The following is a 22,918-nucleotide window of genomic DNA, read 5'->3' as shown; positions in this document are numbered from 1 at the left end:
GAAGTCAGGAAGTGTGGCATTATATATAAAAAATATGAAAGAAACAGAATTGTAATATTTACAAGGTAAGGAAAAGGTATTGTGGCTTAATCTGGAAAGACAGAATGGCAAGCTGCTATTGCTAGGGGATTTCAATCTGCTGGGTGTTGATTGGGACATCCCAGCTGCAGTATCTTCTAGAAGTAGAGAAATCTTGGATTCTCAATAGATAAAACTGTTCTGTCAACTGGTAATGGAACCCACGTGGGAGGGAGTGATAGTGGACCTGGTGCTTACCAATGGGGACAGTATCTCCGACGTTGTAGAGGACAATCATCTGGGATCTGATAATCACTGGATGGTGTATTAGAGTGCGGAAGATGAAGGTTCATTCAGAGGTGAGGTTCCTAGACTTCAAGAAACGAACTTAATTACAATGGAGGAGTATTTCAAGAAGTCATTAGCTGGATGGGAAAATGTAGGATATGTAGAAGAGCAGTGGGCAAAACTAAATGGAGATATAAAAGCAACCAACCTTTTTGTTAGGAAAGGAAAAAAGAGGCCGTTATGTTTTTTTTAAAGTAGCTAAAAAAATAAGGAGAAAAGATTAGCGCTCATAAAGTATAAAAATCACAGAAAGAGGAAGAAGGCAACTATATCTGGAAAAGCTAAGAGAAGCTGGGAAAGTAGTCAGGAATGCATAAATTCAAATAGAAGAGAAAATAACGAATATGGAAAAATTGGAGGGAAAGATTTTTTTCAGATATGTTAAGAGATAGAAGGAAGTGGAAAATAGCACTGTGAGATACCAAGGTGAAGGAGATGAATATGCAGAGGCTGATGAAGAAAATGAAAACTTGCTTAACCAATATTTCAGTTTGGTGTTCACTGTGGAAGGGCCAGGAGTAGAACTACATAAAACAAAAACAAATAAGACTGGAATTAAGGTAAACTTCATGTGATTTTGAAAAAAATGTGATCATGAAGAGCTATCTAAACTTAAAGTAGATAAGGTGATGGGGCCAGATGAAATACATCTGAGGGTGTTAAGGGAAATTAGAGAAGTTCTGACAGCTCCAATGAATGACCCTTTCAATGTTTCTTTAGAGTCAAGAGTAATTCTGAAGATCTGGAGACAGATAAATGGATGTGGTTCCTATTCATATAAAAGTGGAAGTATGGAGGAGGCTGGGAACTACAGGTTGGCTAGTCTGACCTCTGTGGGGAGCAAATTAATGGAATTCCTGGTAAAACAGAAGAAAGTGCTATTTCTGGAATCCAATAGATTGCAATATCCAAGGCAGCATGGCTTTATCAGAGATAGATCTTGTCTGACCAATCTGATTAATTTCTTTCATTGGGTGACCAGAGAGTTTGATCAAGTGAGAGTGCTATAGTGTACTTGGATTTCAGAAGACTTATAAATACATTTTACACCCTTGTTATGAATCCTAGAATGACTGCCTGAGTTAGAAACTAATTGAGTGGGAGGTGACACAAGGTAATGGTAATGAAGTTCATTTTACTAGTTTTATGCTTCAGGGATCAGTCCTTTCAACCTGTTTGGGAGCGACATTGTAGAAGGTTTGTCAGGAAAGATTTGTCTTTTTCCTAATGATATCAAAATCTGCAACAGGGCAGACCACCAGGAAGGTGTGAAAAACATGATTTAATGCTAAAAAATGCAGAGTTATGTATTTAGGATGCAAAAACTCAAGAGATAGGTACAGTATCAGGGATGAAATGTTATTTTAAGTGACTGACTGACTTATTTTGAAGACTTTTCTCCTAGTGGGGAGTATTAATCTGTATATCAAAAAATGAGACTGATGTGGATGAGAGGTAGGAATGACACTAGTAACTAGTTACCCAAGAATCAGTACTCTGACCTTCTCAGATCAAGTGACATTTGCGAACACTAGTGGTATGCAGTCGTTTGCAACGAAATAGGAAATAAAGACAATATTACCTATTTTATTGCATTTCGGAAGCAAAAAAACCAAAAGGAAAACCCATGAAATTTCATGTGGTTTTCCTATCATTTTTTTTAGGGGGGGGGGGGGGGGGAAGGACACATCCACTAAAAAAAAACCCAAACCCGCCCCAACTCTTCAAGTTTAATTAAATACAACCCCCCACCCTCCTGACCCCCCCTCAAGACTCACCGAAAGTCCCTGGTTGTCTAGCAGGAGTCCCAGGAGTGATCTCCTGCTCTCAGGCCATCGGCTGCCAGTAATCAAAATGGCATCGGCTCTCCATTACTCCTACCACGGGGCTGACCAATGGCACTGGTAGCTCCTGTCACATGGTAAGGGCAAAGGGCAGCCGGCGCCATTTTGATTACTGGCAGCCATTGGTTCAAGAGCGGGCCCCTGCTGAACCACCAGGGACATTTTGGCGAGTCTTGGGGGGGGGGGGGGTTGGGAGGGTGATGGTGGGGTTGTATTTAAATACATTTGATGGGATGGGGTGTTTTTTTGTTTTTTACGAAATTGGCCATGAAAAAAATATTCCGATCCGGGGGTGAGCCGACATGGCCCAACCCAGACCCAAAAATGAAACGGCAATGAAAAAAAAATGTATGCACACCATTAGCAAACACCATTCTGATATTGATAAATGCTATCTTTTACCAGCTCAAAGAATCAAATTCTATTTTCCCACCATACAAACAATGTTAACACTGACAAGAAAATATTATCTTTTATTTGCTCAGAGAATCAAAGTCTATTTTTCCAACATGCAAACAATTTTAACACTGGCAAACAAATATATAAGTTATATAAATTATTTTATTTATATTCCACCTATGCAATAGCCCTAGAAGTCTTAAAAGATCACATACATAAATAAAATAAAACAAAACTATCAAAGCTGTAACAGTTGCGCATCCTGGCCCCGTTGGCACCGCAGACGGCCCTACTCACCTCGCGCTTCCATCCACCGGCTCCGGCTCCCCCTCCTTGGTGTCCGTGGCTAGCTCCCATCGCCCGCAGTGCTCCCAGGCGTCCCCAGGCCCATCGGGGTCTTCCGCTCTCAGCGCTCCTCACGTCGGGGCTCGGTGTCCTCCATGGTATCGGCCCTGCCGCTAGGCATGCGGGCGCGAGCCATGCTTCCTTTTAAAAGGCCAAGCGTGGGAACTTGGTCCGCGGCGCCTGGAGATGACATCACATAGCCCTGGTATATAAGGCGAGGCTCTTCCCCCAGAGCTTTGCCTTGGCAATCGGGTCAACACATTTGGTGTGATAGTTTACCTCTGTTTCAAGTGTCTCTGTTCCAGTGTCTCCTGTTCCAGCGTCTCCAGCCCCAGCGTCTCCCTGTTCCTGTATCCTTCCCAGGTAGTACCTATCCAGACTGACTTCTTGGTACTGACCACTGCCTGCCTGACCATTCTCTTGCCTGCCGCCTGGAACTGACCACCGCCTGCCTGACCATTCTCTTGCCTGCCACCTGGAACTGACCACTGCCTGCCTGACCATTCTCTTGCCTGCCACCTGGAACTGACCACTGCCTGCCTGACCATTCTACTGTCTGCCGCCTGGAAATGACCCTCGCTTGCCTCGACTATGCACGGACTGATTCTGGTATTGACCCCCGCTTCGGCTGACCTCTCTTGGATACTCTGGCTCTGACCCTTGCACTTCACTCGGACACTCTCTTCTGGCCCCCTGTGACCATTGGGCCAAACTACTCGAATAACAACCATGGCTTCCACGTGGCTAGACCTGCAGGCGCTGCCTGTCTCATCCAGAGGACCTCCCTGAACTGTTGTCTCCCTGAGGTCTCCGGAGCTTCCGGTTCAGGTCTAGCTTGTCCACTCTGCATCAGCCGTGCACCCTTGTTCGTGGTGGGCACATCTCTCCGACACCTCTCCAGGAGACCACCGGAGGCCCACCTAAGTCCAGGCGGTCTGGGTACCCAAGGGCTCAACCTGCAGAAACCCCAGACTGTTATTGGTGAAGCTCCAGCTAGCTTCTGTCTCCTTGTGTGCTCTGCCTCCTGGTGGCAGGCACTCTCTGGGTCCGACTAGAGGGCCGTACTAATCCTGCACCAGGCTAAGGGTCCATGTCTAGCACAACATTAGCTGCTTCTTAAAAGTTTTGGTACAAGAGATAGATCGCAAGGGAGACTATTCCAAAGGTCAGGTACAGCTACTGAAAATATATGGTGGTGAGTCTTGTATAAATGGACATGGTGTACAGAAGGCACATCTAATAGAGCTATCTTTTATTAGCTCAGATAATCAAAGTCTATTCTCCCACCACACAACACATTCTAACACTGGCATACAAATACTGGGGTGGATTTATCAAAATGTGGTAAGTACCGCATGTGATAGCAAAAGGGGTGTGTTTTATGCTAATAACCTGTGTGAAGAGCTAAGTTAGTGCAAATTGTGATACCATTTTCAGATTCTGTGATAAGTGCCAGACCTGTTGTATTTCCTTCATTCAACCATGAGAGAGAGAGAGAGAGAGAGAGAGAGAGAGAGGTTGAGAGAACATTGCCCAAATCTCATCTTGGAGTGAGTTTCCTCACTCCGAAGGCCAGCAAATCTTCACAAGAGACCATGTTCTGTTCGTAGGTGTCACGTAGAATGTCAAAGTGGCCCCTAACCCCCTACACTCGTACCTAAACCCCATCTCGAGTTACTAGGTGGGCCTACCATAGGGATACAAATACCTACCTATGGGCCATGACATCATGGCCAGTCTCTCTCTTTCTCTCTCTCTCTCTCTCTCAGCTCTGGACCCATCAATTCACCTGAAATAGGACTTATAGGAGACATCACAAATGGCAATGAAGTGCCCACCCCTGGCCTAACGCAATCCAAATTGGCTGTGCAATAGCTCTTCGCAGACAGGCTAACTCCTCCTATTTTCTGAATTTGCATTGCACCATGCGATTGCATGCGTTAACGGGGCTTTTCGCATGCGATAAGCCCTTAACGCATGCGAAAACACCTTATCGCATTTTGATAAATGACCCCCAATATCTTTTACTAGCTTAGAGAATCAAAGTCTTATTTTCCCACAACACAAACAATTCTAATATTAGCAAACAAATATTATTACTTACTAGCTCAGAAAATCAAAGTCTATTTTCCAATCACACAAACAATTCTAACACTGGCAAACAAATGGAACTTTTACTAGCTCAAAGAATCCATATCTATTTTCCTACCACACAAACAATGGCAAATACTAAACTTAAAACTAGCAAACAACATAAACTGCTTGTAATAGTTTAACCTTCCAAGAATACTTTGCTCAAGATGTAAGCTCTTCTTCCCAGCAAGTCGAAACTTACCACCAATAGATGAAGGTTCCACTATCAGCATTCCTTCTGGACTCACCATTGTATGCAGAACAAGTGACTGCTGATATAACCACTTTTTAAAGTGACCTAACCCCTTATTTTGTTTCCTCTGCTTGGCAGCTACAGCTAATTGCTCCATACCATTAAAGGTTAAGTATAGGCAGAGGTTAAGTTCAGTTTCCATTTACACCTGTCTCACTTCTTACAGCTGGCTCACATTTACCATCATATGGGGCAGGGGTAGCCAATTCCAGTCCTAGAGAGCCACAAACAGGTTAGGTTTTCAGAATATCCACAATGAATACATATGAGATAGATTTTCATGCACTGCATCCATTGTATGCAAATCTATCTCATGCATATTCATTGTGGATATTATTTATTATGTATTTATTAGAATAATTTCTATTCCATCTATATTGAAAATACATACTAAGCGGATATCCTAAAAACCAGGCATGTTTTTGACTTTCAAGGTCTAGAGTTGGCCACCCCTGATATAGGCCAATTATTGGAATCCAGTGAGAAAGAACAAAGGGTCACAAGCTGACTACAACATTAATAAGCTACACGTTTTTCACACAAACACAGTGGTCAATCATTAAACAGGCAACACATTTCTCTAAGGCACAGTACAGCATTGCAGATTTAATCTGGCAACCAAGGGCAGTGGAACACTTTTATGATTAGGGTCCAACCAAGCTCTGTCCCAGCTCTGCCCCAACTCTGTTGCAAGCTCTGCCCACATTCCCACTGCCAATTTTTTACTTTACTTTATTTATTTATTTATTTTTGGTTTTTTTATATACCGGAAGTTCCTGTATACAATACATATCACTCCGGTTCACAGGTAACAGAGATAACTATCGCCGGGATGGCGGTTTACATGGAACATATCAAATGATTAATCTATTATAGAGTAAAATACAAACTAAGATCAACTTAGAACACATAACTAAAGCAAATGAACTTGTACAGTTCATGTCATTCTATCTTATTTATGTAATACATTTGTTAGTCACCTATCAGCTATTCCTAGGCAATGTACTTAAAAACAGTCATAATAAATTAAAACATAAAATAACAAACATAACCATATCAAAATTAAACTTAATCAATAAACCATCATAAAATAGCAACAGAAAACATCAAAATCAAAAATTCATAAAATATCATTAGACCCATGTAGCAAACTACACATGCAATAAAACTGACATTTTGACTCACATAAACTGCACATACTATAAAACTGCTGAAGAAAGTCATTAAGTTACATTCTTCACATAAATCATAAATCATAGAGTATTCATTCCCAGACCAATTAAATACTTGATGCTAGAAAATCAGACATAATGATAAAGGATGAAACAAAAATAATAGCATTACTAAAAGAAATGTCAGTAGTAAGTGACTAGTTGTGATCACAGATCAACACCCAATACACACACAGCCTTTGAACAATGGAGACAGAGCTGGATATTTTCCCCTACACATCACCATAGTAAAACATTCTGATGTAATCTATTTATTTATTTTATTTTATTTAACATTTTTTTTATATACCGGCATTCGTAGGACACATCATGTCGGTTTACATGTAACTGAGAAAGGAAATCTAAGTTTAATCTAAGTAAAAGAAACAAAAAGTTCTATTAATGTTAGGCACATTGGGGTAGATTTTCAAACCAGTGCGCGGGCGTACATGTGCGTGCTCTACCTGGCGTGCACACATGTACACCCAATTTTATAACTTGCGCACGCAGGTGCGCACAAGTTATAAAATCGGGGGTCGGCACGTGCAAGGGGGTGCACACTAGTTCACCTTGCGCGCGCCAACGCCAGCGGGCTTCCTCCATTCCCTTCCCCCTAACCTAACCTTCCCACCCCTTCCTCTAACCTTTGCCCCCCTAGCCCTACTCTAACTCCCCCCAAAATTGTTGTCAAACCTTTTGCGCTGCCGGCACGCGAACCTCCAACACATCGGGAAATGGCCGCTGTGTCAGAGGCCTCTGGCCCCGCCCCCACCCCACCCCCAGACCACCCGTTTTTGCAAGCCCTGGGACGCTTACATGTGTCGCCGGGCCTTTTGAAAATAGGCCCGGTGCGCATAAACCTTTTGAAAATATGGCCCATTGTGAAATAAAAAATCCTGGAAAAAAAAAGAAACAATCAGTACATATGTAGCAAACATGTCATACTATAGCAGCACTATTTCACAAGACTCCAAAAGCAACAACTCTACCTATGATTAGGTATTAATGCAAATGTTACACCGGGCCCTAGAACAAGAATAAACCTCCTATTTGGAAAACACAATGAGCAAGACCACTATACATCCCTATACAGAAACTACATGCTAGCAGAATATTTCATCTTGGTCACACATGCAAAATGACCCTCAACAGATACAAAATAATTGATCACAAATTAAAAACAGAAATATGCAGACAAAAAACTAGAATTATCACCTCATGAGATGTGTGTGCTAGTAGGATATCTCACACTTGCAGGACACAGACAGACCTTCATCAAATACAGAACAAAAAAAAATACCATAAAATAGAAATAAAAACATGCAGACAAAAGCTAAACTGGAAACTGCAGCAAGCCTGACTATATTATGCAGTACCTGAATGGAAAAAATAACCACCACCATTCCTCAAAAACTAGCAAATGAAATCTAGAAATATAAAACATCATTCATATAGCAAAACCATACTAATAAAAGCAATATTTCAGAACAGAGGTCAGAACATCCAATAATTAAAAATTCATACAACTGTTTTAATATTTTACCCAAAACCAATAAAATATTTCAAAACAGCAGACAAATCAAATAGCACCACAAATTAAAACAAGTATAGATTTAAGAATTTCCCACCCTCCATACTTGGGATCATTTGGTGGCCAGTCACCCTGAAAAGGTTGTGGATTGAGGGAAGGGTAGCCACACAAATTTTATCCTCTCTCTCTCTCACACTCACACACTTACAAATGTTCATTCTCTCAAACATTCCCCGCATGCTATCACACACAGGCAGACACTCACCCACATACAAGCAAGCACACACACACTAAAACAGGCACTATCTCACATACACGCCACAGGCATGCACTCTCTCTCTCTTATACATATGCGCAAACAGGCATTCTTTCATTCACATATACAGCAGACAGGAAGGCATTCACACACATATAGTTATATTTATTTATTTAGCCATTTTATATACTGTCATTCCAAGTGAAGATCATAACGGTTTACATCATGACAAAAATATTATAGGTAGCCAATTACATTCATTTGATGAGTTCATATATCAAACATTTTAGCGAAAGACACATACAGTGAATAGGGTGGTCAGGGGTGGTGAGACATACAGGGATGAGGTAGCACTTTTAACCCAAGGTGCCAGAGGGATATAAAGTTAGGGGGTGAGAGAAGATGGTTCAGAAATATTTGGAGGGGGTTGGAAAGTAAAGAGGTAATGAGTTCTTTATTTAGGTTCATAGTGATTTTGTCCATGAAGGAACAAATATAGATTTAAGAAATGTTTAAGTTAGGTTATATGCATTTTCAAATAACCATATTTTAAGGACACGTCTGAATTTCTCTGTTTCAGTAGTCAGGCATAGAGTCGCAGGTAGAGAGTTTCAAAGTATAGGACCTGCTATGGAAAACATACGGTTTCTTATTTTTGTCTGATGTGTATTCTGTACTGATGGTACAGATAGTAGTCCTTTATTATGAGATCTTAGTGATCTCTGTGGCTTATATGGTAGTAGCGCCACCCCTAACAGGCCAGTGTTGTCAGAATGGAGCGAGGAATGTATTAATGTTAAGAGTTTGTAATGTAGGCCAGCACACACACACACACACACACACACACAGGCATGCACTCTCACCAGGGCCGGCGGAACCACTAGGCGAGCTAGGCCTGTGCCTAGGGCGCTGAGACTTAGGGGGCGCCGCGGCAGGCAGCAGAATTTTCAAAGGGCAAAAAGTGCCCTTTCAAAATTCTGCCAGCCTTCGACTCGCCTAGATGGAGGCCAAGCGCCGAGATTTAGGGGGTGCCGCGGCAGGCAGCCAGCTCCCGACTCGCCCTGCCTCCCCCCGAGTGTCACCCTCCCGACACCCACCTAGTGGTCCAGGGGAGGTCCCGGGAGCGATCTGCCGCTCCCGGGGCCTCGGCTGCCACTAAGCAAAATGACGCTGGTTACCTTCAGCCCCTATCATGTGACAGGGGTCAACCAATGGCACCATTTTGCTTAGTGGCAGCCGATGCCCCGGGAGCGGCAGATCGCTCCCGGGACCTCTGCTGGACCACTAGGGGGGTGTCAGGACGGTGGCACTGGTGGGGAGGCAGGGCGAGTCAGGAGCTGGCAGCCTGCCTGCCGCGGCACCCCCTAAGTCTCGGCGCCGATCTTCTTTCTGTGAGTGTGTGTGTGTTTGTATGTGAGAAAGGAATCTGCCAGTTTAAAAAAATGAAATATGATAATGCATATACCTGAACTTTTTGAAAAGTTGGATGAAAGATAGACCCATAGGCGCTGCCTATCTCGCCCAGAGGACCACCTCCCGTCTCCTTCTGGAGGTCTCCAGTGATCCAGATCCAGGTCTAGTTCATCCATTCCTCATAAGCTGCGCACCTTTGCTAGTGGTGGGCACACCTCTCCGCTACCTCTCCGGAAGACCCTCTGAGGCCCACCTAAGTCCAGGCAGTCTGGGTACCTAAGGGCTGAACCTGCGGAAACCCCGGATTGCTATTGGTGAAGTTCCAACTAGATTCTGTCTCCTAGTGTGCTCCGCCTCCTGGTGGCAGGTGCTCTCTGGGTCCGACCAGAGGGCCGTACCAATCCTGCACCAGGCCAAGGGTCCATCTCCAGCGCAACAGTGATCAACTGCCAAGGTTAATACATTCAAATGCAATAAAAGTCTACTACCTTTGCCCCACTGCATAAAGATTTGTCCATTAGATCAATATTTGATAATGCTATATTGGGGTGTTGAATGTCTCGTGAAACTACTTATTCGCTTCAAAGAATTTCTTACACCAAAATCCATGAAGCAGTGTTTTATCACTTTGTTTTATATGGCAACTGGTTTCCCTGTAAATTTTCTTGTGGTAGAAACCATATCTAAAATAAACTCTAAATCCCTAGAGATTGTCCACCACCAATTAAATTACTATTTCATAGTTCTTCATCATCGTTGGTCAGCAGTACATGCATATTGCTAACCTATGGATACTTCACTTGGCCAGCATAAAGATCATTTACGGGCACACAATGTTATTTTATGCACACAAAACCCCACACAACCATTTGAAAATTGCCTCCATAAAGTTCTCTTTCATTGTGGAAATCCCATTCAATTCTTAGGGCTTAAAACAGAAAATACTAAGAAGCTCTTAGCATCTATAATAAAGAACTACTCACCTGCAGAACTGAAGATCAGAGAAAATTCTAATCTGACACACTTCAAAATTAAAAATGTATCGCTTGGTATCCTGCTTGCCCTAGCATATTTACACTGGTATCATTTTATGTTTGTTTATTTTAAAATGTCACTAGCTGGGACAGATACATATCTGCCAGTTCTTTCTTATGCCCCTGGGAGACAGCAAATATGTATTCATTTACTGAACATAATCATACACAATAGACAATTCCAATGAATAGGCAATTAAGGCCATATTCTTCTCAGCAAGGTGGCAGACAGATAAACACAAACTGAGAACAGATTTCATTTGTTTTTTTGGGAAACAGTTTTTTTCCTTAATAGTTAGGTTGAAGATTTGCAAAATCAATAACTGTAGCAATGGGTTTATGTACTGTATAAGTGAAAGCTGTATTGTTAGCTGTAAATGTGTCAATATGCAAATAATGATTAAGTTATAAATAGAATCAAGAACTGGCGAGCATACCAGAAAATTGAAATTTGTGACAATAGTTTTCCCCATTCTTGAGAAAATAAGTATGTTATTAATTTCCAAATAATCACAATGCTTCATTTTACTGTTGCTTCTGACATAAAATGTGGTTTGATTGAAAAATGATAGGTATTCACTGACAAGGAATACATATATTCCCATTATGAGTACTCTGTTTATCAGTGATGACTTTACCCAAATTTCTTTCATCTTTCCTCTAACTTGGGTTTAAGCATAATGGTAACAGTACCATGGGGACAGAGTGAGAGACAACACGCTCCACTTGTATCCTCATGATCACCTTTCCTCCTCCTCTTTTACTATTGTGATTCCTTTATCCTTTTGAAACAGAAAAAATACATAGAAGACAAGGAGGATGGGCAGCCGTAGGCACACTGAAACATATTCTTTCTATCCCTGCAGCCTAACATCAAATGAAAACATGAAATCTGGCTTTTCTATCTGGGAGGCAGAAGAGAAGATGGACAGCCCCAGAATTTCTAATTGGTAGAAAGTTCAACAAACAAGTTGTAGGTGACATATTTTTATTGGACTAATTTAATATATTTGTGATTAGCTTTTGAATGCTATTTTGCCTTCATTAGGTGAATGCAGAATTATCTGTCTACAGAAGATGTTGCCTGAATATGCATTTTAAATATAAATAAATTGTACATAAGCTATGTTCCCTTTAATACTTTCAAAAGTTATATATTTTTACCAATTACATGTGGTATTACAAAGGTGGTATTTATTCTTAAATCTTTACAGAGTTCAAGAAAAGATGAGGAAGGGGTTTGATGGGTTTGCAGAGAAATGATAAAACTGAGGAAGAGAAACAGCAGAATTTACAGCTATAGCAGAACTATGCCTAGGATGATCATATAACTCCATGTCCAGTGGGGACAAGCTGAGCCAGTTCTGGTTTTATCCCCTTGCATGGATGGAAGTGCAGTCCTGTTTTCCTTAGGGTACTCAATATAGAAATCAGAATTATATTTTCCTACATGCAGTAGGATAAAACCAAGACTAGCTCAGCTTGTTCCCCGGACATGGAGTTTTATAGTTACTCTTTGCTTTGTAATGGGTAAGGAAGTCAGTGTCCCTAATAACTCCCTTTGTGTTTGTTTCAAAGTGAAGGTGGCACTTCTGAGGGGTAGTTTTTTCCAGGCCAGGATGCTAATGGGGAACTTAAAAATTATTCAAGAATGTGACACATTCAAAATTAAAATCATCACCCATTATCAAACATATTCCTGCTGCCATTTGCTCCCCTCATTTTTTTCACTCCTCTGGAAATGCATTATCCTGCCCTCCATCCTTTTACTTTATAATGCTATAAAGCTTTGAAATCAAACATCACCACAGCACCATTCAATGAACAAGTGACCTACTTTTACATAATGACAACATAATTCTTAGCTCTTTTTGCCTTGGCAGGATGAACAGAGCACAGCTCTTTTTAGTCATCTACAGCTTGTTTATTGACTTTTATTTTTATTATCCAAATTAACTAACATGGTAATCAAACTACTTTATTCTGGTACAATTGAGAAACAAGCTGTTTCTAGATATTGATGATGACATTTTTCACTGATTTAACATACTTTGTATTGTACAGTGATAAATCATTACATTTCAAAAAATCCACCAAAACATCTCTGACTGTAAATGCTTGTTAATAATATAAGAAACCAAGAAGAAGTTTACCTTCCTATTGGTATAATTTTCACCCAACAAAAACAGTAACAGTCTATCTGACCTCCTGGTATTCAACAGCCCTACTAGATACCAACTCCCTTGTCATTCTTAATGCACTGCATATGTTGAGTAGCACAGTAGTAATAGTAAATAGTAAAAACATTGGCATTCATGTTGATACTTCTACCAACAAACGGACCGATACAGTACAGTGCGCTCCGACACGCATTTTGGATGCGCTAGCTTTACCCCTTATTCAATAAGGGGTAATAGCGAGTCCAAAACGCGCGTCCAACCCACCCAAACCTAATAGTGCCCGCAACATGCAAATGCATGTTGATGGCTCTATTAGGTATTCCCGCGCGATTCAGAAAGCAAAATGTGCAGCCATGCCGCACATTTTGCTTTCAGAAATTAGCGCCTACCCAAAGGTTGGTGCTAATTTCTCCGGGCACCAGGAAAGTGCACAGAAAAGCAGTAAAAACTGCTTTTCTGGGCACCCTCTGACTTAATATCATGGCGATATTAAGTCAGAGGTCCCGAAAGTTTAAAAAAGTAAAAAAATTTTTAAAAAATTTTAAAATGGGCCCGCGGCTGTCGGGTCAAAAACCGGATGCTCAATTTTGCTGGCGTCTGGTTTCCGAGCCCATGGCTGTCAGCGGGCTCGAGAACCGATGCCAGCAAAATTGAGCGTCGGATGTCAAATCTGCTGACAGCCGCCGCTTCCGTCAAAAAAGAGGCGCTAGGGACGCGCTAGTGTCCCTAGCACCTCTTTTTACCACCGGGCCTAATTTAAATAAATTAAGATACTCTATCACATGCACAGGAGAGTGGCCTGTGCGTGCGCCGGGAGAGCGGGCGTTCGCTTGCTCTCCCGCGTTTTTACTGTATCGGCCCGAAACTGATTAAAGACTTCCTGGAAGAATGACTGCACTTGGGTTTGTTCAGTGTGTAAAGGGGCCCACACATCAAGCCCGAAACACCTGGACCTTATCTTCTTGCCCTCTTCCTCCCTCCTTCAACAGAATGATAACAATTTACTCACCATCCAACTATCCTGGTCAGAGCATTTTCTATTAACACTAATCATGAACTTCCTAGTGAAACACTATCAACTGCCTCTGCCTGTTAAAAGAACCCACAGAATTAAAAAACTGTTGCTCCAAACTGCCCCTAGACAACTCAGAAGTATCAATGGTCTTAGGTACCTAGAAAGAAAAAGAATGCTGTTAAAAGTTGAATCTGAATACAACAGGCTTAAACAGAGCAAACTATGGGGGTCATTTATCAAAATACTATAAGGCGTTTTCACATGCGTTAAGGGCTTATTGCATGCGAAAAGCACCATTAACGCATGTGATTGCACCATATCGTATGGAGGAGGAGTTAGGTGTACCATTTTGTGAAGTCCTATTGCTGATTTTAGCTATACCTTTTTCAGTAGTGTTAAGGCTTAATTGCATTTTGTGATGTGTTCTCAAAGGCCTGTTTGACTAGATTTGGGGCTCCTGGAGCACCAACCTAGCTATCCAAGGAGGGGGGTGGGGGGGAGAGTGAGAGAGAGAAAGAAAGAGAGAAAGAACCTAGCCATAATGCCCTCACCCTAGATAGGTATTTATATCTCTATGGGAGGCCCACTTAGTAACTCGAGGTGAGGTTTAGGTATTAGTGTAGGGGGTTAGGGGCCACTTTGACATTCAATGTGAGACGTACGAACAGAACAGTGCTCTCTTGTGAAGATTTGATGACCCTTGAAGTGAGGAAACTCACCCAAAGATGAGATTTGTGCAATGTTCTCTCAACCTAGCTTGATGTTACCCAGGTAGAGAGTCCATCAAGCTAGGTTGAGAGAACATTGCACAAATCTTATCTTTGGGTGAGTTTCCTCACTCCGAGGTTCATCAAACCTCACCTCGAGTTACTAGGTGGGCCTCTCATAGAGATATAAATACCTATCTAGGGTGAGGGCATTATGGTTAGGTTCTCTCGTTCTCTCTCTCTCTCTCTCTCTCATATGTAGGAAATACCACATTCTGGCAGTTATCACAACTTGTGGTAACTTAGCTCTTCACATATGTATTAGCACAAATTGCAATAAACTGCCTATTACCATAAAGCACACCCCTTTTTCTATCATATGCAGTATTTAGTGCATTTTGATAAATCCAGGCCTATATAACAAAGCTGTAATTCATGAAAACTTATTTCTCATCACTAATCACCAATGCTCAAAACAGCACAAAAGAGCTATTCAAAATTCACAGAGACCTTATTCAGTCAAATACACAAGACAAACTATTACACTCAAATGGCAAATGTGAAAACTTTGCATACCATTTTTCTGACAAAATTCTGAAGATATGCACAGACTTAGATCACTCAAGCTCTCTGAAAAAAGACAAACCAACATTAGAACCCAACAATACCTCACTCTCTCATTTTCAAGAAGTCTACAGTGACCAGATTGTCAAAATCCTCTCTGACCTCAACCATCATTCAGTTCCCTCAACTATCCAACCAAATTGATAAAAGTGGCCAGACTTGGGTGAATCCTCACAGCACCCATGTGGGTGACTCCACACCTGTTAAAACCCCCTGCCTGTCAGTATTCCACAAGAATCAATTGTAGGTCTTCCTCAACACTCCTAAAATAACTAAAGTTGGTGCAGAATGCTGCTGCATGGATGTTATCTGACTGCAACTACAGAGTCCACATTAGATCAATCCAGAAGCTACACTGGCTAGCAATCTTCTGCTAGGCCCATTACAAAGCCCTCTGCATTGTTTTCAAGTAACTATATGACCAGGGCCCAATCTATCGGAAGGATTGCCTGTCCTACTACAAAAGCTTTTGCAATTCCTGATCTAAAAAAGGAATTACTATAACTCCCTGCTCTCAAAATCTCCAAGCTGGTCTAAATCCATAAACACACATACTCAACATTTATCCCCAGACTTGGAACTCTTTTTTGATAGAGGCCAGTTTAGCCCCTGAAATATTGACATTCTGCTAGAAGATAAAGATCTGCGTCTACCAACAGGCCTACTCTCGTTAGCCATGAAATAATGACTTCCTTCTTATCTTTATACCCACTCCCATCAGAACATTCCCATGGCTGTCCTAGTACACCTAAACACTACCCCATACCCAGCCTCATATCTATGTATTATCTAGAAATTATGTATTATGTTTATTTCATATTATTTATACATGTGTTTATACTATGCTTAGGTAGTAGTGTATACTATATCTCATTTTGTATTATGTATGTAAATTATCCAGCTAATCCTGTACTTTGCTCTGAGTAGGAGAGCAAGTAAGAAATCCATGTAATAAATATTAAAATAAAAAATAAATAATATTTCTGTTACATGTTGACTATTTTTTATGTTTTATTGTAACTTGAACATAAGAAAATGCCATACTGGGTCAGACCAAGGGTCCATCAAGCCCAGCATCCTGTTTCCAACAGTGGCTAATCCAGGCCATAAAAACCTAGCAAGTACCCAAAAATGAAGTCTATTCCATGTAATCATTGCTAATGGCAGTGGCTATTCTCTAAGTGAACTTAATAGCAGGTAATGGACTTCTCCTCCAAGAACTTATCCAATCCTTTTTTAAACACAGCTATACTAACTGCACGAACCACATTCTCTGGCAACAAATTCCAGAGTTTAATTGTGCGTTGAGTAAAAAAGAACTTTCTCCGATTAGTTTTAAATGTGCCCCATGCTAACTTCATGCCCTGATTGTCTTGGAAAGTCAAGATGAATATTGAAAAAAATAAATAGAGAGTTCAATAATTTAGTTTAATATATATGGTAAACAGATAAAAATCTGCTCACATGCTATAGTCATTCATAATTACTTCAGTCTTGATACAAATTCATCTAGTCTTTCAATTATTGGCCTCTGCTGGGTACTTATTTCATGTAGATTTTCAATGATTACTAAATAAAAACATCATTCTAATAAACTATAAGTCATATTTTAACTCAAATCTCTAAAAATGAAAGATGTATTCCCCATCCACACCATTTGCCCCAAAATAATATTTATTTTATATAACAACCAAGAAAATAGTTGGGTAAAGAGAATATTTTTTTGATTAACAAATATTTAGGACTGCAAAGGCCTTTTCCTCAAGTAGAGAAGTTTAAGTTCCTTACAAAAAGATTGGAAAGAGGATCAACTACTACAAATCACTCACATTTTGATCCTGATGAAGAAGCTCCACCTGATGTAGATCTTAATCCTCCTTTAATAGAAAAAACTCCTTTTCCTCTGCGAGTTGATGGCACGGCTATACGAGGGCGTTTCAGAGGTATCACTGCACGAGGTGGTGGTGGGACACGACCATGATAATCAAATAACCTTAGAAAAATGGAAACAAGGGCTTTTTAATGCTACTATATATATATAATCTCTCTCTCTTTCTTTTGTATATCTATCTATCTGTCTATATATCTATATCTATCTATCTATCTATCTATCTATATATACACACACACATAAACTTTGAGTTATGTAGTTCTTTTTCACATTATATGAAAAAGTCATACTTCTAATATTATGTTTCTATTACTTGGTTACTTAATAGATTACAGCTGATAAAGACCACTGGCCCATCCAATCTGCCCAGTTATTTTGGTCTACTAAGTATTTATGCCAGCTATCAGCCATAGAAGTCTGACCACTTAAAGTATTTCACTCTTTATCCAAGTCAATTTTTGTTGTCTTGCCATCCTAGATAGCACTGCATCACAATTAGTATTGAACCTCTCAGTAAATTATCTTGAATCTGGTGCATCCAGACCAAACAGGTTTTCTTAAAAAGAGATCCCTGAATACTTCATAAATATGGTGAGATGTATATAAATGTCCCATAACTAGGGCATATGGAAAGACTGTGGAAAGACTGTTTCCATAGACTCCAGGTTCTAAAAAGACTCAAACCTCTACTATTCTTCCACGACTTCAGGACAGTCTTGCAAGCCTTACTATTCGCTAAAATAGACTACTGCAACGCTCTCCTCCTGGGTCTCCCCAGCTCATCCACTAAACCCCTACAATTAATACAGAACGCTGCGGCAAGAATTCTGACTAGCACCAACCGTGGAGATCACATATCACCTATTCTCCGTAATTTACACTGGCTCCCGGTGAAATACAGAATCCTCCACAAATCACTCACTCTAATTCACAAAGCCATCTACAATCATCTGCATCTGGACCTCAAATTCCCTCTCAATCTCCATAGCACCAACAGACCGACCAGAGAGGCTTATAAAGGAACCCTGCAGGCCCCACCTACAAAAGCTACACGTCTCACCTCGACCAAAGACCGAGCCTTTTCCACAGCAGGTCCAGCTATCTGGAACAACATCCCATCCGACCTCAGACTGGAACCCTGCCTCTTAACATTTAGAAAAAAACTCAAGACCTGGCTTTTCCGCCAGGCCTTCTCAGATCCGCCAGACACTCATTAGACGACAAAAAAGCCATCCCCAAGCTCGATATAAGAGCCTACCCTGACTCTTAAAACAGTTGTTATCATTACCCTAAGCACTTCGTTCCTTAGTCTTTTTCTTTCCAGCAATCTTTGCTTCCAAGTTTACCTCCCTTGTTGAATGTAACTTTGTTCTTCCTGTTACCTACGGTTTCGTTACAGTTCCCCCTTTTTTGATGTAAACCGACCTGATATGGTCCCTACCATGAAGGTCGGTATAGAAAAGTGTTAAATAAATAAATAAAAATGATTTAGTAATAATGTTTTATTTGGCGAGTTTGAATTACGTAAGGAAACTTGACAGGGATATCTCTTATCTTCATGATTTATTATTGCTTTAGAACCACTAGCTATACCTGTTAGGCAGAGTAGTGAAATTCATGGTGGTTGCTTTCAATCTAGAAAATGCAAACTCTCCACATATGCAGATGACATCCTAGCATATGTCACAGTTCCTTCAGTTACAAAAATTACTGTACATAATGCATTTGCTTTCAAACATTTTGGAAAATAAGGTTAATTAGTCAAAAATTAGAACACATCACCCCAGTCCTCAAAGAGCTCCACTGGCTCCCAATAGCCTCCCATATCCTACACAAGACTCTCTCCATTATACATAAAACCATTCACAACAGTAACATTCAATGGCTTGACAACAGCCTGCACCTCTCCATTCTTAATCGCCCAACTAGGACAGCATACCTTGCAACTCTACACACTCCCCCTCCTAAAACTGTCCACCTTAACACTACTAAAGAGCGGGCCCTCTCGATTGCTGGTCCCACCCTCTGGAACAATATGCCACCAGACCTTCGACTAGAGCCATCCACCCACCAATTCATAAAGAAGCTAAAAACCTGGCTCTTTAAACAAGCATTCCCTGATTAATATTACTCCCCCGCCTACATATTATATTTCCCCCCTCTCTCTGTATGTTCCAATAATGTTATGTTTATTCCCTGACATTGTCCTATATTACTCATTATATTTACTCATGTAATGTAATGTTCTGATTACATACCCTCTTTAGCTCTTCCTCCCTCTGCAATCTGGAATAATGATCTTTTTGTACACCTCGCCCCCCAACCCTCAGGTGCTCCAAATATGTATATATTTCACCTGCTCCTACCATCTTTATCTCCTCCCTAAACCTCCCCCCTCTCCCCCCCCCCTAAGTTTCTTTCCCCTCACCCTCTACCTCAATAATGTTCTTTGTTACCAAAAATATGTTACTCCCTTCCAAGTTTTGATCACCCTGTTCTCTGTATTATAATCAAGTTATTATATAATCAAGATACTAGAGGTCTGCATTGCATTTCTATTATAGTTCATTTTATCTTATGATATATCGAGAAGAGTTATATTATTATATATTATATTTTATTTTACAATATGTTTTGAGGAGTTTTGGACCGTTTTTTCTTTTGTTAACTGTAACCTATGTTCCTTGTACCGCCACCGAGCGATTGTTGATGTTACACTGTAAACTGATATGATTTGTATATTTTAGAGGAATGTCGGTATAGAAAAACATTAAAATTAATTAATTAATTAATTTGTAAACCGATATCATGTACCCACGAATACCATTCTAAAAAAAGCTTTTAGAAAAAAAATAAAATTAAAAATACTACCACTCAACATTCTTATTGAAGGAATGGAAAATTCATGTTATAATCCATTCAGCAGGTGTTAGATGGAATTAGAAACCTAGAGGAATGATTTAATAAACACTTCTATATAACTAATTTAAGCAATAGAGACAATTGCTAAAATAGTATTACATATAACTTCCAAATGGTCTTCTTTTAGGTGAATTTTTAGCTGCAGATTTAGGTTCCTAAGCTTGACTGAAAATAGGCACTTACATTTAGGGTCTCAGTTTTTTTTCTTTAAAAATCTCAGGCTCATATTCATCCAACGTCCCTTTAAGTATATAAGTTAATCTCTCAACATTGGACATTTCAGCAGAGTATCTTTTCCAATATTTCATCTAAAGCTGAGATTTTCACTATAGTATCAGGGATGTGCATGGTTCAGTTGTTATTTTGGTTTGGTTGTCATCTTTTATATGTTTTATTTTTTTTGGTTCTCAAATTCATTCATTTAATTTATTATGCCATTTCATTCATTTCCATTAAAGTCAATGGGGTAAGGAATGCATCCTATTTTGGACTGTTAGGGTTTTGGGATTTTCTATGGATTATTAGGATTTGGAGATTTTCTACCCAGATTTAAGGAAATGTGCAGGCAGGCAACAACAGCAGAGGGAACCGCACTTCAAGACACCAAGAGAGGGGGAAAGTGACACCAACAGTGGCATAAACAGCCTGATGCACTATGAGAAGGCCAAAGCAGAATGAACAGTGGTGAGAAAACTTCAAAGCACAGTGAGAGGTGAAAAGGCCACTGGCCTACCAACAACAATAGCATGAATACTCCAAGGTGCCAAGAGAAGGGCAAAGAAGAACAAACAGTAGCCTAAATTCCACAAGAGAGGTGCAAACAGAACCAGCAACAGTGTTAGGAAGACCCAATGCACCAAAAGAGAAGAAAAGGGCACCAACATCAGTGGTATGTAAAGCCTAGATTTCTGTGAGAGGACACTACAGCACCAACAGTGGAATGGAGACCAAAGCAACATATTAACACTCCAAAACACCAAAAGAAGGATAAAAAGCACCAACAACAGAAGCATGAAGACCAAAGGCACCAATAGAAGGGCAAGGGGCACCAACAAAAGCGTTCTAAAGCTAGATTAATGTTTGTCCAGAATATAGATGTTACAGTGAGGCTTATCAGGAGTCGTCTCAACTTAGGTACTCGTTTACAGTATGTTGCTCACCAGTCGTGGTGCGATCACTACCGGTTTTGCACTCAATAGTGCCACCATAGGAGGTGTAGCTATTGGGAGTGAAATAGGTCCGTGGCGGCTTCGCGGAGTCGGTCCCAGTAACACCCCGACTCCTCCTCTCCCGGGGCCGACTCCGCCCCCATTTTGGTATCGCACGCGAAACGTCCCTTACCGCGTGCGATACATTTAGAAAATAAGGCCCTATGTGACTGAAAATGGCATAGGAGAATTTTTTGATTCCTATGGGCAACAGTCTGATAGCTTATTCTTTCCTATCAGTATTATGAACTTTTTCAGTAAACATTGTGAGGATATTTTATACAACAGCAGACAATTGCAACATCCATTATCTACACCCTACGGTTACCACTATGTGTTTTTCCTACATCAGCGCTGTATGGGGCTATCTTTTGAAAATATCTTAAAATTGTATTCTGAAGAACCATTGCACAATGACAAAATGGTTTTACAATTTGTAAAAAATGACAGAGAACATATTGTATGTCTAGATCGTTTCGCTGTCAGTTTCATAACCCCCAGATGTGTGTACCATGCCAAAATATTATACTAATCCTAAATAAAAGCACCCCTATCTCTTGAGGGTTTTTGAAAAATGAACCAAATGTCCATAGTCTTTTTTTTTAAGTATTTTTTTATTGAAAAGATATCATTAAACATTCAGCCATTTGTATGTGCTTTGCACTTTACAGTCTTTGTGGACATTTCAGCAATTGTCGCAGAAGGATTTTCCTTGCGTCGTATCAACAGATCCCTGTTGGCCAGGTTACCCATGACCATGGAGAGCATGTTTAGTTCTGCCAGGGTTTGCATGAACTCACCCCAACCTTTGGGTATCCTCCGATGTGAAAGAGCACGGGTCTGTGTAGCTCCACGAACCAGGTCTAATAGGTTAAAGCCACTTACAGGGTTTCCCTTGTATACAAAAGTACCATTACTCTCCCAGGATGCAATGTCCTTATTCTTTGCCAGTTTATTGAGCAGTACTTCTGCATTTTTTTCTATAGCGCATGCTGATACCATTTAACACTTCCTGCAGGATGGGGTCTGGAGGGCTAATGTGCTCTAGAAATGAAGAGGTGGCTGTACAATCCTGCAGGGGTAGATACAGATTTATTTTTTCTTTTTCCAATTCTCCATGTCTGTTAAGCACCACATAGCACTGTAGCACTTCTGAATAACATTTCACTTTCTCATATTTGGACATACCAGAACTTTGAAGTATAACTTTCATTTCTTCATTGAGTCTTTGAGCCATGGTGGTTCTAATATTTTCCTCTAAAACCGAAGGACTTTTCAAATGATCAAGTTGTTGACTAGGCACTAAATACATTTTTTTCAATGTACCTCATTAGTGCTTATCTCAAAAGGCCTGTGAATAGTGGCAATGCAAAACCTAGCAGAGGCCCGATAAAGCCCCCTGACTGCTTCACCAGCTTCTTTTTCTTTTTAGGTGTCACCCTTTTATCACCAAGAGTCCTTATGGCTTGAAATTTCCTTTTCAAGATGTTAATCTGCTGTTGTGGTAAAGGAACATTACCTTTCAGAGTGTTTAGTGCAATCTCTGCTATGGCCCCCACTAAATCATTAGAAGCGGTATTTAGGAT

At 40.5% G+C, this 22,918-nt stretch overlaps 1 protein-coding gene across 2 annotated transcripts in view; it reads right to left on the bottom strand.

Annotated features, from left to right (window-relative positions):
* The window catches only part of RALYL (RALY RNA binding protein like), a 666,364-nt gene that overhangs the window by 197,287 nt on the left and 446,159 nt on the right, over nucleotides 1–22,918 (bottom strand). For both annotated transcript variants that reach the window (XM_029591573.1, XM_029591574.1), the window contains exon 4: nucleotides 17,141–17,304. In XM_029591573.1, the coding sequence (XP_029447433.1) occupies nucleotides 17,141–17,304 (164 nt within the window). The remainder of the gene's footprint in view (nucleotides 1–17,140; nucleotides 17,305–22,918) is intronic.

This window comes from Rhinatrema bivittatum, chromosome 2, assembly GCF_901001135.1.
Source record: "Rhinatrema bivittatum chromosome 2, aRhiBiv1.1, whole genome shotgun sequence".
In the NCBI taxonomy this organism is placed as follows: domain Eukaryota; kingdom Metazoa; phylum Chordata; class Amphibia; order Gymnophiona; family Rhinatrematidae; genus Rhinatrema; species Rhinatrema bivittatum.
Note: the sequence above shows the minus strand (reverse complement) of the source record. Positions and strands in the feature narration are given on the sequence as shown.